Below are 13,808 nucleotides of genomic sequence, written 5' to 3'. Positions count from 1 at the left end.
AGGATCACTTGAGCCCAGGAGTTCAAGGCTGCAGTGAGCTATAATCATGCTACTGCACTGCAGCCTGGGCAACAGAGTGAGACCTTGCCTCTAAAAAATAATTAATTAAAAAATATTTTTTAAAGTCGCTTATGATTTTCTGCTCTACAACGTGTGTAAGACAGCCTTATTAACTGCGGAATAAGCGACCTTATCACATCTCCTGAATAGAAACTAGGAGCACATCTGATCTGATGCACTTTAATATTGCCTTCATTTTTAAAAAAGATTAATTCAACACCTCTGTGCTGGGACTAAGAAAAGTCAGTCAAAATGTGCCCTTCACTCTGCTTTCCACTGTACTACAGCCTGGAAGACAGAGCAAGACCCTGTCTCTAAAAAAAAAAAATTTTTTTATTTTTTTAAAAAGAAAAAAATAGGCTGGGCGTGGTGATTCATGCCTGTAATCCCAGCACTTTGGCAGGCTGAGGCAGGCAGATCACCTGAGATCAGGAGTTTGAGAGCAGCCTGGCCAACAAGGTGAAACCTCATCTCTACTAAAAACACAACAATTAGCCAGGCATAGTGGCACATCCCTGTAGTCCCAGCTACTCAGGATGCTGAGGAAGGAAAATTGTTTGAATCCGGGAGGCAGAGGTTGCAATGAGCTGAGATGGCACCACTGCACTCCAGCCTGGGAGACAGAGCTAGGACTGCTAGGACTTTGTACCCCTATGAAGTCCCTGTAGTTTGTGTTCAACCTCTGCTGTTTTCAACAAACTAGCAAAAAGTTACTAGCTATAAAGGCCTTAATAAAAGTGTGCTTGTTTTGAGACAGAAGGAACACTGAGGGAAGGAGAACCAATCCAGGGAGGAGAGAGCGTAGTGGCTGCCACAAGGGATAAGCAAGCACGAAGCTTTTGTTGATTCAGTGAATATTTATTGAGGACCTGCTGTCTGACAGGCCTGTGCTGGGTGCTGAGGCTACAGGGGCACAGTAAGGCTCTTCCCTTGAGAAGCCACTGATGTCACTGGGTCACTCGAGGTAAGCATGTTCGAAAGGGCTAAATCAAAGAACAAGGCAGGAAGTCCACAAGGCCAACAGAAGGCCCCAGAAAACAAGTAGAGCTCAGAGGCTCCGAAGGCATCGAGGAGGAGGAGGAGGAGGGTCAGTATTGGCAGGCAGGAGCAGCCCCTCAGCTCTGGCCTGCCCTCAGGCCACACCCTGGCCCATGGGCTTCTTGCACACCCACTGATAGGGGGTGCCACAGGTCATGTCATTCCATTTCTGCTGAATTTGGACACAGTCTTCAGTCTGCCCATTCTTGTGCCGCCAGTTGTCAGGCTGATTCTTTTCCCAAAACCTGGAGACAACAGGGCTTTATTCTGTTAGATGAAGGAAGCATCCCTTCCCGGTGCTGTGGCTTAGGGAGCTGACATGGGATGGGTCTAGGGAGCTGATATGAGATGGGTCCTTCATCCCCTAGTGGCCCTAGGATGGGTACAAGGCTGGGAGAAGGAGTACCCTGAGGGTGTCTCTGCTCAGGTTGCCCTTAGTTACTGAGGATCCAGGGACAGGGAGGGGTGTCTACGAAGCTTCAAGCTCCCACCCCAGAATTCACACTAATATACCTTCTGAGGGGACAGGATCCCTTGGAACCAGGCCTGAGTAGGGTAGGGAGAAAAAGAACAGAAAGACCCACTCATTGGCTGCATGCCAGCCTCAGGACCTGTCCTTTCCTAATGACCCTCTGTGGAGGAGTCCAGGTGAGAGCGATGACCACGCCTATGTGTCCAAATGCACACACATCACACACATACCACACATACACCTCGCATACCACGTGCATTACACATGCCACATACATGGCACACACACCACACATATACCACATACACATCACACACGTCACACACACATATACACACAACACTACCACTTATTGGGAAGGGACACACAGTGTGTAGCTAGATCCACCAAAGACAGTGCCCGGGACGGCGCCAGATGGTGGCTAGACTCACGCTTTGTTCTGGGCGGCGTTGAATGGTGTCCCATCTGTCCAGCGCCAGGAGCCCTCTGTGCCCCTGTCAGTGAGACCGATCCAGTAGTACACTTTACTTGTGAACTCTACCAGAAATGCCTGCAGAGAAAAGGCAGTGTCATTGTTTGCCCCTGTGTGTGGGGAGCCAGTTCTCCAGGCCACCTGGAGAACCTGCTTATAGATATACACATAATTATATATGCATATCAAAAACTTTAAACAGAATTTTAAAACACTTTTATCTCATTTGGGGAAAGTTAAGAGGTAAGACAAAACTATGTACTATAGAATTTTTTAGGATATCTAAACTCAGGGTAAAACCAAAGGAAAACACGTCTACTTCTTTAGTAAATGGCTTGTGTGAAACCTCAAGCTCTCACTTTTTTTTTTATAGATGGGTTTGTTTGATGAGGACTGTGATCTAATAATTGTTCAGCAGCAATTTTACCAAACTGTAAATTCTTTCATTAACAGGCATTATAAACAGATAATACTAATCTTATTTAAAAACCATGAATGCCACACTGATGAATATACAGCTTATTAATAACTTAAAAAGTATTTCCCATTTTAGGCTGGGCACAGTGGCTCATGCCTGTAATCCCAGCACTTTGGGAGGCCGAGGCAGGTGGATCGCCTGAGGTCGGGAATTCAAGACCAGCTTGGCCAGCATGGTGAAACCCCGTCTCTACTAAAAATACAAAAATTGGCTGGACATGGTGGCAGGTGCCTGTAACTCCAGCTACTCGGGAAGCTGAGGCAGGAGAATCACTTGAACCCGGGAGGCAGGGTTGCAGTGAGCCAAGATCGCACCATTGCGCTCCAGCCTGGGCAATAGAGCGAAACTCTGTCTCAAAAGAAAAAAAAAAGTATTTCCCATTTTAAAATGCAAACACAGCATACAAAAACCTATACTAAACAAAGAAGCTATAATATGGATACACAATTGATGTGTCTAAAATGATATATACAGTACATAATTAATGTTAATTATATGATCAGTACATTTTTCCATATGATTCCCTTCATGCTTCACTTTCCCTAGAAATTGAATTCTGTACTTCCTCTTCTAAAATTGGTACAATCAGGTTATCCTTGGACATCAAATTATATTTCATCAAAAATTTAATAAACCGATGACACAAAAATGTTTCATCTTCATATTCATCAAATATCTGCCAATGATGAAAATAAACATGTGAAAATATTCTGTAAATCCTATGGCATACTGATTTTGGTTTCACTACAGATGATTCCTTTATGCTAACCCTGCTGGGAAAATATTTATTGCTATTCAGAAGACATGCAGCACCATCAAGTGTGTGTCTAGTATAGTCTATAGCAGGACACTCTTTTGGAGTTTTATGAGCTGTGCAAAGAAAAATCCATTGTTCAGTTGCTGTCATTTGAGTACAAGTATCTGGATGGCATTCACTCTGAAGTTTGACAGCAAGTCCAATTAGCTAAAGGCACAATTGTCTTAAATGTTCATACTTCCATACACTTTCATCTTTGCCTTTAGGTGCTTCAAGAATTTTGTCAATATTGGAGCAATCTGCTCTTACGTTCTGTTGAATAGACTGTTGAGCAGCTAGTGTACTGTCCATTTTATCAAAGGATTCATCAGGCCAATTATAGATATCCTGTGCCTTGGTGCCCTGCCTGTTCTGCCTCAGCATTGCCATCCCCTCTGCCATAACCATAGTGCCAGCACCTCCCATAGCTTATTAAGAAGATGTGTTTTACAAAGTTGCATGTTCCTTCTCAGGCCAGTAACAGTGGTCTCAGCAGAGCCACAGGGGGTAGGCAGTTCTGCAAGTCAAATTGGACCACAAACATTGTGGTTCTTTGTTAGTAATCCTGGCAAGTTCTGATAAGGACCATGACAGATGAGCCACCTAGGACGGTATTGCGTTTGGTGGTCCTTGGACTCATAGTTGTGTGCCTGGTCTTCCCAAGAAGCCTGGGTCTCCTGTTCATGGGCCCTCTACAGCAGTTGGATTAACTGACATTAAAATCAAGACAGGCTGGATGCAGTGGCTCACTCCCAGCACTTTGGGAGGCCCACTTGGGTGAATAACTTGAGCCCATAAGTTTGAGACCAGCCTTGGCAACATGGTGAAATCCCATTTCTACAAAAAAATACTCCCAAAAATTAGCCGGACATGGTGTCGTGCACCTGTAGTCACAGCTACTCGGGGGAGCTGAGCTACTCAGAGGGCTGAGGTGGGAGGATCGCTTGAGCAAGGAGATCAAGGTTGCAGTGAGCCATGATCAGGCTACTGGACTCCAGCCTGGATGACAGAACGAGACACTGTCTCCAAAAAAAAGATAACTGGAAACAAGCCTGAGAGAAAAACAAATGCATGAGAAGGGAAGTGTGCTCCTAGCACTTAAGGGCATCACCTGGTGCCACCTCCCCTTGGCCTTCCTCGCTGCTGATGTCTCTTGACCTCTGGTGTCTCCCCCATTCATGGAAGACATGGAGGTTTGCTGCCAGGGATTCTACTTCTAGTGCATGTGCTCATCAGAACTCAATCAATATTTGCTCCCTGCCTGGCGGAGGAGACATGGAGGTCTCTGTCATACCCGCTGAGAGCAGGAAGGCCAAAACACCAAAGTCCCTTATTCCACACCAATTCCACCAACAACACCCCATGCTCACAGCTCTGACCTGCTCCTCCTTGGAGGCCACAGATGCCAGATGGGCTCCCTGGGACACACAGAACTGCTCAGCCTCATGCCAAGACTTCTTGACACTAGAAAAATAATATAAGCTTCCACCATTGAACTTCCAGCCTTGCAGGACCATCTGGAGAAGTTGACCTGGAGCAAAGATTGGGGAGAAAAGAGGACCAGGAGCTGCTGGTAGGAGTCCCAGAAGGAACTTTTCTGACCTCTCTAGGGCCTGCACACTGAGGTTCACAAGCCCATGCAATTCCTGATGCCCAGTGCTCCAGGAGCAAGGCCTGGGGGGCTGCACTGCCATCTCACTACCCAGCACTCCAGGAAGCAGCCCTCAAGACACCTGGCTTGGGGCACTCCTGGGAGGCTCAGGCAGCTCTCTCTTTCCAGATGCCTGCTTCCTGGCTATACTACCCTCTCTCCCAACTCATTGCTATCATCTGACAGTCCTCTCCACCCCAACTTCTGCCATCTTCCCTGGGGATTTTACAGCTATCCCATAGCCTTACTCATTACCTTGTCTTAATCTCCATCCACTTCCACTGCCACATCCATGGCCATCCTGGGACCTGGTCATCACCTGGTCTGCCTGGTCTTCCATTTTTCAAACTCTTATAGCTCATCCTGTGAGCACAAGCCCCAATTCTGTCAGCTGTTTCATCCCTCCCTGCCACAACAGCCTGCTCTTTGACATCATCTATGCCACAGCTGTTTGAAATGGTGCCGCACAAGCTCAATTAATCACAAAATTGTTCTTTTGTTCAACATGCATTGTGCAACGTTCCTTAACTTCTTCCAGCTAGCCACTGCCATACTGTACAAAGATCAATCACACATGATTGATGCCCTTAAGGAACTTACAGTGTAGTAAATGAGACAGATGGAAAAAAGGTGTTGAAGATGCATTGATTAAAAATCACATGCACAGTAGGACAGTCATGGAAGAAGGTATGGTCTGTTTCATCTGAGCAGGAGGTGGGGCTCAGGAAGGACACCCTGGATGAGATGTTACTGGAGCTGAGTCTTTCCTTTCCTTTCCTTTCCTTTCCCTTTCTTTCCCTTTCTTTCTTTCTTTCTTTATCTTTCTTTTTCTTTCTTTCTTTCTTTCTTTCTTTCTTTCTTTATCTTTCTTTTTCTTTCTTTCTTTCTTTCTTTCTTTCTTTCTTTCTTTCTTTTTCTTTCTCTCTCTCTCTCTCTCTTTCTTTCTCTCTTTCTTTCTCTCTTTCTCTCTTTCTTTCTCTTTCTTTCTTTCTTCCTTCCTTCCTTCCTTCCTTCCTTCCTTGAGACAGAGTTTTGCTATGGATGCCCAGGCGGGAGGGCAATGGCACGATCCTGGCTCACTGCAACCTCTACCTCCCTGGTTCAAGCGATTCTCCTGCTTACCCTCCCAAGTAGCTGGGATTACAGGTGCCCGCCACCATGCCTGGCTATTTTTTTGTATTTTTAGTAGAGATAGGGTTTTGCCATGTTGGCCAGGCTGCTCTCAAACTCCTGATCTCAGGTGATCTGCCTGCCTTGGCCTCCCAAAATGCTGGGATTACAGGCGTGAGCCACTGTGCCCGGCCTGGAGCTGAGTCTTAAAGGACTGAGAAAGAGTTTGCCAGGTGTTCAGTGTTAAGGAGGGCACCCCAGGCAGGGAAAAGGATCAGCACTAAGGCATAAAGGTCTGGAACAGCTGGGCACAGCCTGATCTATTCAAGCTACTTGGTATTCTTAGGACATAAAGGATGGGTGAGTGATGAATTTGGACAGGTTCACCAGCACTAAATGGTACATCCCATGTGAAAGAGTTTGGATTTTTTTTCCCTATGAGCAATGGGAAGCACTGCAAGGTTTTGAGAAGGATGGTAATATGTCCAGATTTGCACTGGAAAAATGTCAACCTGGTGGAAGCTGAACCAGAAGAAGGTACTCCTAATGAGGCCAGAAACACCAATGATAACACAATGGCGAAAGTCCCAGTAAGAGATGGGTGTAAATCAGGGGTTCGAAAAGTGTGGTCCCAGACCATCAGCATCACCTGAAAACTTGGTAGAAATGCACATTTTCAGGACCACCATAGCCCTACTGAATCCAAAATTATGTTTTAACAATCTGCTTCAGCAAGCCCTCTGGTGGTTCTGATGCCCAGAACTAGTCATCTAAACCAACGACTGGCAAACTCTAGCCTGTCAGCAGTGTCTTTTTAATAAAGTTTATTGGAGCATAGCCATGCTCATTTGTTTACTGTCTTTTTCTTTTGCTTTATAATTACGAACAGAGTTGAGTAGTTGTAACAGAGACCATACAGCCCCAAAGCCTAAGATATCTATTTCTTTGCCCTTTGAGAAAAAAAAATTAAGCTAATAGTTCTCAGCCCAGATGCCAGTAGATCCACCTAGGGAGTTAAAAAAAAATCCTGATGCCAGACACCCTCACCAAAAAAAAAAAAAAAAAAAAAAAAAATCAGAGTTCTGGAGGTGGGTCCTCAGGCATCAGTATTTTCAAATCTCTTTGGGCGATCCCAGTGTGCCCCCAAAGTGGAGAAACACTGGGCTCACCTAAAGCAGCAGTGAGAGCTGGGAGGAGTAAGGACATTGGGGCACTAGGAGATGTGTGAAGAAGTGGGGACTCTGACCCCAGATCAGGAACCGGGCAAAGCAGTAAAGTGGAACGTCACTGCTGCCCACCAAGCCCTCATTTGTCAGCCCCCATTTCTTCAGTGGCTGCCCCAAACACTCCCTTCTGTCTCTCAGCTGCCCTCTTGTACACAGGCCAGTCAAAGAGAACTGCCTGAAGTTTCCAGAATCTCATGATTTTGGGTCTCCATGCCTGCCAACCCTATTTGCTTGGCAAACACCTATTCACCCTTCGAGATGAAGTTCAAGAGCCATCTTCTCACAAAGCGTCTTTTGATCCTTTCCCCACAGATCTCTTTCCTCCCCCTACAAGATTCCTTTTCCCTTCTTTTTGTTCTGCCCCCAAACCCCAGTTCTCAGTACCTGCTTCTAACCTATCAGCCTTATACCTGTCTGTATGTCTTTCACGCAAGTCTGTACTACTAGCCTGTAAGCTTCTCAAGGGTACCTATCACACCTTATTCACCTTTTTACCCAGCACATCACAGGGCCTCAATAAAGCATCAGGTGAGGGCATGAATGCTAGGTACTTTGTTAAAGGCCTTACATGTGTGACCTCATTGGATCCTCACTGTGATGCAAATGTTATTGTCTCCCCCTTGCAGATGAGAAAAGTGTAGCTCAGAGAAGGTAAGTAACGTGCTCAAGATCATACCATTTGGGATAGCAGGAAGTCAGAAATAAGGCTGTGTGGCCCACTAGCCCATGCCATCCTTATCACTCACATGCGCCATTTACAGTTGGTTTCCCATGTTCATTTGGTCACTGTGACCAGGTTATAAGCAACTTGAGAGCAGGAACTTCCCACCTCACACCATCTCCACCACTGCCCAGGCTCCTCGGGCCCATTTCCCTGGATTTGGTCAAGGAGATGCATGTTGTAGTAAAAAAGAGGCTGATGAGATGGAAGACTCTACCCTCTCAAGAGACTGTGCCCTCCCCAATGGGACTCCCCTCTCCCACTTACTTTGGGTTCTTTGTAGCTGTTCCTGTGAAGTAACGACCTCATGGAGGGTCTTCAGGCGACTCTGCTCCTGCTGGATTTCCACGGTTAGAGCTTTGGTGTTCTCTAGAACCCCTCTTAACCTCTGGATCTCGGCACTGGCCTTCTGCAGATTGCTGTCTAACATCTGGGTCTGGGAAGTTAAGGCTGAAGCATTCTTCATTCCTTGTTTTAGGGTCTGTATCTCTCTGCTGGCATTTTTCATATGACCATTTAAGACCTGAATCTGGGCATTTAAGGTATTGGCATTTTCCATCTCTGCCTTGAATACCTGAATCTGAGTATCTGTCTGGTCCAGACGGCCATTCGCTTTTTGGGTCTGGGCTGTGACCGTTTCCAAATCCCTTTTTAACACGTGAATTTCATCACCAGCCCTTTCCAAATGACCTCTCAAGAACTGGATCTCAGCACTGGTGTTGTCGAAACTGCTTTTTATAAAGGCCTGGGTCTGGGAGTTTGAAGCATTTGTGTTCTGCAGATTTTCCTTTAGTCCCTGGATCTCAGCATTGGCTCCTTCCAAACTATTTCTTAAAACCTGGTTCTGGGTCCTCAAGTCATTGACACTATCTAGATGGCCTCTCAAAACATGGATCTCAGCATTAGCGTTCTTTAAACTGCTGTTGGCTAACTGAGCCTGGGCATTTGCCGTTTCCAAACTGGCATTCAACATCTGAATTTCAGAGTTCGCATTTTCTAAGCCTCTGCTTAGCACGTGGAGCTCAATGCTGGTGTTTTCTAAACTGCTTTTTAAGAAATTCAGGGTCTGGAAAGTTAAAGCATCTGCCTTTTCAAGGTCTCCCTTGAGCCTCTGGATCTCAGCATTGGTTCCCTCCAGGGAACTCCTTAACATATGTGTCTGCAAACTCAATGTAGTGGCATCCTTTAGAACTCCTTTTACAATCTGGATGTCAGCACTGGTGTTTCCCAGATGATCACCGAGCACCTGGAGCTGCGAATTGACATTGTCCACTCTGCACTTCAACATCTGGATCTCTACTACCCAGGTGCTGGAATTCTCCATGTGGCCTTTAAATGTCTGGATAAGCTCTCGCATTTCTGTCTCCCTGCCAAAGTGGTGATAATCTGGAGGGAGGAAGTGAAGAAGGCAGCCAAAGAGGCCCATTATGTAGGGTAGCATTGTATGGGCCAACCAGAGTGTTCCTAACATTTCCAAGGGAAATGGGTACTGCACAGCCCTCAGTGCTCCCCCAAGCACCCTCCTGGTCACACAGCCACCCAGACCCTGGGGATGGTCTACCTGAGAATGTGGGCCAAGAAACAAAGATCTAATTCACTGTTACACACAAATGAAGGGGTCAGAAGGATTGAAATGCTTGCCTGCTGTAAGCCAGCTGCTACCAGGAGTCATGCTGGTAAGGCTTGGATTATTTTGTCGTTATAATTGCTCAACTTGAAAGTAACCAATTATATCATCTAGAGCTGCTGAAGTTTAATTTTACTGAAATTTCACCATAGATGGGTCGTTATGGGAAAGAAAATAGGTATGAATAAAGCCTGTGGTTAGTCCTACATTATATTTGTACACCAAGCATAGAGCCTCTTGATTCACCATTGTTACTTGACAAAAACCACCACAAACATAAGTTTTATGATGGCAAATTCCATGGAGAAGAAAACACAAATTAAAGAAACAGAAACAAAACAAAATAGGTGTGCCGGGAGGAAGTACCCTGTTCAACCCACAGTGCTATGATAGAGGCATGCCATGCCCTCCAGGTAATTAACACTGGACCTCAGCTGAGATGGCCTTTTAAAGAGCCAGCACCCCCAGTGTTACACAGGGCAAGGGTCCCTACAGAATAGCTTGAGGATACAGGAAACCTGAGTAAAAGGCCTTGCGCTAGGTTCATTGAAGGAGACTCCGCAGCCCCTTTAATCAGCAAGGTCTTTCCCACCAACCTCACATGCATCTACCTCTGGTCCAGCTAGCATCCTTTGTTCACCTCACGAACTAGGACCTAATCTCACACATCCATGATCCCCTTCTGATTCCAGTCTCCCCTCAGGAATAGGGAGAAAAACCCAAGTTGGCAGGGACCCTTTCTGGAGCATCCATGTACTATTTCTCATGCACTGCCTATGTAGATGTGTGAGACCTCAGTCACTGTGCTAAGGTAAGAGAGGCGACCTTTCAAGGTACTGGAAGTTCAGTCAAAGATTCTGCTTTGTGAAGATAGACAAACAAATCAATGCGACAGAATGGAGAATCCAGAAGTAGACCCCCACACATATGAACAATTGATTTTCAACAAAGGTGCAAAGGCAATTCATGGAGAAAGATAACTTTTTCAACAGATGGTGCTGGAACAATACATTTCACACCATTATACAATAATTAACTCAGATGAGGCAGAGACCTAAATGTAAAACTAAAAACTGGGCTGGGCGCGGTGGCTCACGCCTGTAATCCCAGCACTTTGGGAGGCCAAGGCGGGCGGATCACGAGGTCAGGAGATCGAGACCATCCTGGCTAACATAGTGAAACCCTGTCTCTACTAAAAATACAAAAAATTAGCCAGGCGTGGTGGCGGGCGCCTGTAGTCCCAGCTACTCAGGAGGCTGACGCAGGAGAATGGCGTGAACCCGGGAGGCAGAGCTTGCAGTGAGCCGAGATCGTGCCACTGCTCTCCAGCCTGGGCGACAGAGCGAGACTCCGTCAAGAAACAAAAACAAAAACAAAAACTAAAAACTGTACAATTTCCAGAAACAAAGGAGAACATCTTTGTAGTCTTGGATTAGGCAGATTTCTATATACGAGACCATGAGAATAATCCATAACAGAAATAAAATGATAAATTAGACTTTATCAAAATTAAAATCTTGTTAAGAGAATGAAAAGACAAGTCACAGACTGAGAGAAAATATTTGCAGATCACATGACTAGAAAAGAACAAAGAGTACATACTCTATGATCCCTTTTCTATAAAACTCTAGAAAAAGCAAACTAATCTATAGTTATGGCAAGTAGATCTGTGGCTGCCCAGGGATGAGGGGAGGAAGGGAGAGGAAGGAGTTACAAAGAGCCACAAGGAAACTTTGGGGTGAGGAGGATGACTATGTGATTATGATTGTGGTGATGGTTTCAGGGGTACATACATATGTCAAAACTTAACAGATTGTATGCTTTAAATATATATACCATTAGACCTCAATAAAACTGTGTTTTTAAAAAATTATCTCTTTCTATGAGGATGGTGGAGCCCATTCAGTGGTCTGGGGGTACTGGGGGAGAAGCTCATCCTAGGGTCTGAGCATCTGAAGGCCCCAGCTCCCTCTGCACCCCACCCCCACTGTGGCTACTCACTGTTGGGTTCAAAAGGTAAATGCCCAGTAATGTTGTCTCCCAGAATTACGACTTGCACAGGCTTCGGAACAGGTCTTGTGTGCTGTTGAACTGAGACATTCCATTTTTCCAGGTCAGCAAATCCCCAGCCCTGAGCCTGGGAGGATACGCTGTCCCACACAGAGGTAGGGTTCCAGAACCGGGGAGATAGCAGCAAAGACCCTCCCAGGGTTTCCCTCATGAACCTCAGTTCTTGGGAGGCTCCCCCTTGGACAGTGGCCTCTATCTGGTCCCAGGGAAGCTGTGGCTTGGGCCTGGAGCTGGAGGTGGAATGATCTTTCCTGGAGCAGAGAGGCCCAGAGAGTGTGCATCTGGGGCCCCTGGGGACTTTGTGCTGAAAGGAGAGAAAGTTAGTGAGATTTGGGTCACCTGGGGGCTTACCCACTACAAAGAGAGTCACAAGAGAGAAGACCAAGGTCACAGCCATAAATGCCAGGGTAGCCTGAACGAGCCTCGGTATCTTGGGGTCTGCAGAAGCCGTTGCCACAGAGTCCACCTCTGCAGGGGAGAAGCCGGTGTCCAAGGTGAGAGGGTGCTGTGCAGGCTGAGACACAGTCAGCCTCTCTGATTCTGTTTCCTGGGTTGTCTAATGGGGATGATAACCCCTGCCATGCTTGTCATGCAAGTGGTTATGGAGAAGGAAGATGAAACACTTTGGGCTGTTCATCAGAGCTAGGTGTGGGTATGGTAGCAACACAGAGGCAAGGAGCTCTGAGACCGAGACCACCGCTTTCCAAATCTCAAGGAGGCTTTGGTGGTGCACAGGGCACAGAACCTGGCACAGAGCACAGAGCAACAAAAGTGTAGTTTGAATGAAAGAAGAAAGGAAGGGAGGGAGGCCTCACAGGACCAGCTGAGTGTGCAGGGCCGGGATTCCAAGCCAGGACCATCTGAATTCAACGTTCATCCCCTTTCTCTTGCCAGGTCTGCATCCCCAAGGACAAGGGTCTGGGGAGAGCAATAAGACAGCAATAAGCTGCCTTATGGCGGAGGGCCAAAGGACAGGCAGGCTAATCCCTCACTGGGCATGAGCTGGGGCCCCAGTTTTCTCACCTTGGGGGTGCAGGGAGACACACTGGTTATCTGTGCAGAAGCGGACTGCCTCACTGTCCATCTGTGCTTCCTTGATCCTCCAGCACTGCTCCTAGCCACTGGCTCCTGGGAGGGCCGTCCTGTGGACCAATGACAGTGGAAGCAAAGCTGAGACGCCCACATTTATATGCTCCTGACAGAGGTCCTGACCACCCTCCCAGCTCTTCCTCCCTCCCTGCCTGACTCTGCAGAAACCCGCCCCAGTGGGCCCCTCCCCTAGAGGCTCCCAGACACCCATCTGCCCTATTTTCTTCCTCTTCCCATTAGCACCTTCCCGTCAGTTCTCAGCCCCATCATCCCAGCCTCTGCCACATCCACCATAACCCCAAACATACCTCTTCTTCTCTGGGGGCTGGGACTGGCCACCTAGGAAGGGGGTCTCAGCTTTGCATAGAATACATCGTTATGACTATGGCTGACCTTTAATCTAGCCCGAGAACCTCTTAAGTAAAAGGAGTCAGGTAAAAGAGGGGTCAGGTCAGTGCAGCCGATATTTGCAGGTCAAAGGAGGAAGCGGGGTGACCAGCCACTTGGGGCCTCACAACTGAATTACAGTATACAGGAGGATGTGCGGAGGTTATATAAAAATACTACATGATTTTGTACAAGGGACTTGAGCATCTGTGGACTTTGGTACCCGTGGGGGTCCTGGAACCAATCCCCCGCAGATACCAAGGGACAACTCTGTAAAAAATATATTTGGTCTTCATCTCAGTTCCTGACACGGAACTCCTAAAACCCTTAGAGTTTCCTGGGTGACAGGAGTGTTTTTTGTTATTCATAATAAGCCCCTTAGGACTACCCTTGGGCTTATGCTAATGAGGTGACACAGGGTGGACTCTTAGATAATTTCAGGCTAGAGGCTGGTCCCAGAAAGACCAAACATGGGATTAGACTTTGGAAGATTGGGACTTTCAGCCACCCACTCCCATTCCCTACTCCCATACCTCCAGGTATGGAAGACGGCCTGGGGTCTGGGCTATAAAGACTCTTGAAAAATGAGATTCAAGGAGCTTTGGGATTGG

The 13,808-nt window shown here is 46.8% G+C and overlaps 1 protein-coding gene and 1 pseudogene across 3 annotated transcripts; both read right to left on the bottom strand.

Moving 5' to 3' along the window:
* Nucleotides 1-897: 897 nt before the first annotated feature.
* Nucleotides 898-12,881, bottom strand: CLEC4F (C-type lectin domain family 4 member F). Of its 3 annotated transcripts, none has more exons than XM_054475643.1 (7): nucleotides 12,745-12,881; nucleotides 12,073-12,189; nucleotides 11,653-11,742; nucleotides 8,292-9,410; nucleotides 4,696-4,847; nucleotides 2,002-2,120; nucleotides 898-1,471 (listed from the first exon to the last, which is right to left on the bottom strand). In XM_054475643.1, exons 1-7 carry the CDS (start codon nucleotides 12,803-12,805, stop codon nucleotides 1,456-1,458), a joined length of 1,674 nt encoding a protein of 557 aa, XP_054331618.1. In that variant the 5' UTR covers nucleotides 12,806-12,881; the 3' UTR covers nucleotides 898-1,455. The 3 variants fall into 3 exon arrangements, with proteins under 3 accessions (XP_054331618.1, XP_063505518.1, XP_054331617.1); XM_063649448.1 differs by having other exon boundaries at nucleotides 1,144-1,343; nucleotides 12,745-12,805; XM_054475642.1 differs by lacking the exon at nucleotides 898-1,471 and adding an exon at nucleotides 1,578-1,644 and having other exon boundaries at nucleotides 12,745-12,805.
* Nucleotides 2,943-3,724, bottom strand: LOC129030371 (MOB-like protein phocein; annotated as a pseudogene).
* Nucleotides 12,882-13,808: the final 927 nt, after the last annotated feature.

This window comes from Pongo pygmaeus, chromosome 12 (genome assembly GCF_028885625.2).
Source record: "Pongo pygmaeus isolate AG05252 chromosome 12, NHGRI_mPonPyg2-v2.0_pri, whole genome shotgun sequence".
NCBI lineage: Eukaryota > Metazoa > Chordata > Mammalia > Primates > Hominidae > Pongo > Pongo pygmaeus.
The sequence above is the reverse complement of the archived record's forward strand: the minus strand, read 5'-3'. Positions and strand labels throughout refer to the sequence as shown.

Bases quoted from the DNA above. Each gene is read 5' to 3' on its own strand.
- CLEC4F (XM_063649448.1), bottom strand. From the start codon at position 12,805: ATGGACAGTGAGGCAGTCCGCTTCTGCACAGATAACCAGTGTGTCTCC. The intron at 11,743-12,072 runs GTAAGCCCCCAG...GGAATGTCTCAG, and splicing joins TGTGACTCTCTTTGTAGTGG to TTCAACAGCACACAAGACCT. The intron at 9,411-11,652 runs GTGAGTAGCCAC...TCCTCCCTCCAG, and splicing joins TTTACCTTTTGAACCCAACA to ATTATCACCACTTTGGCAGG.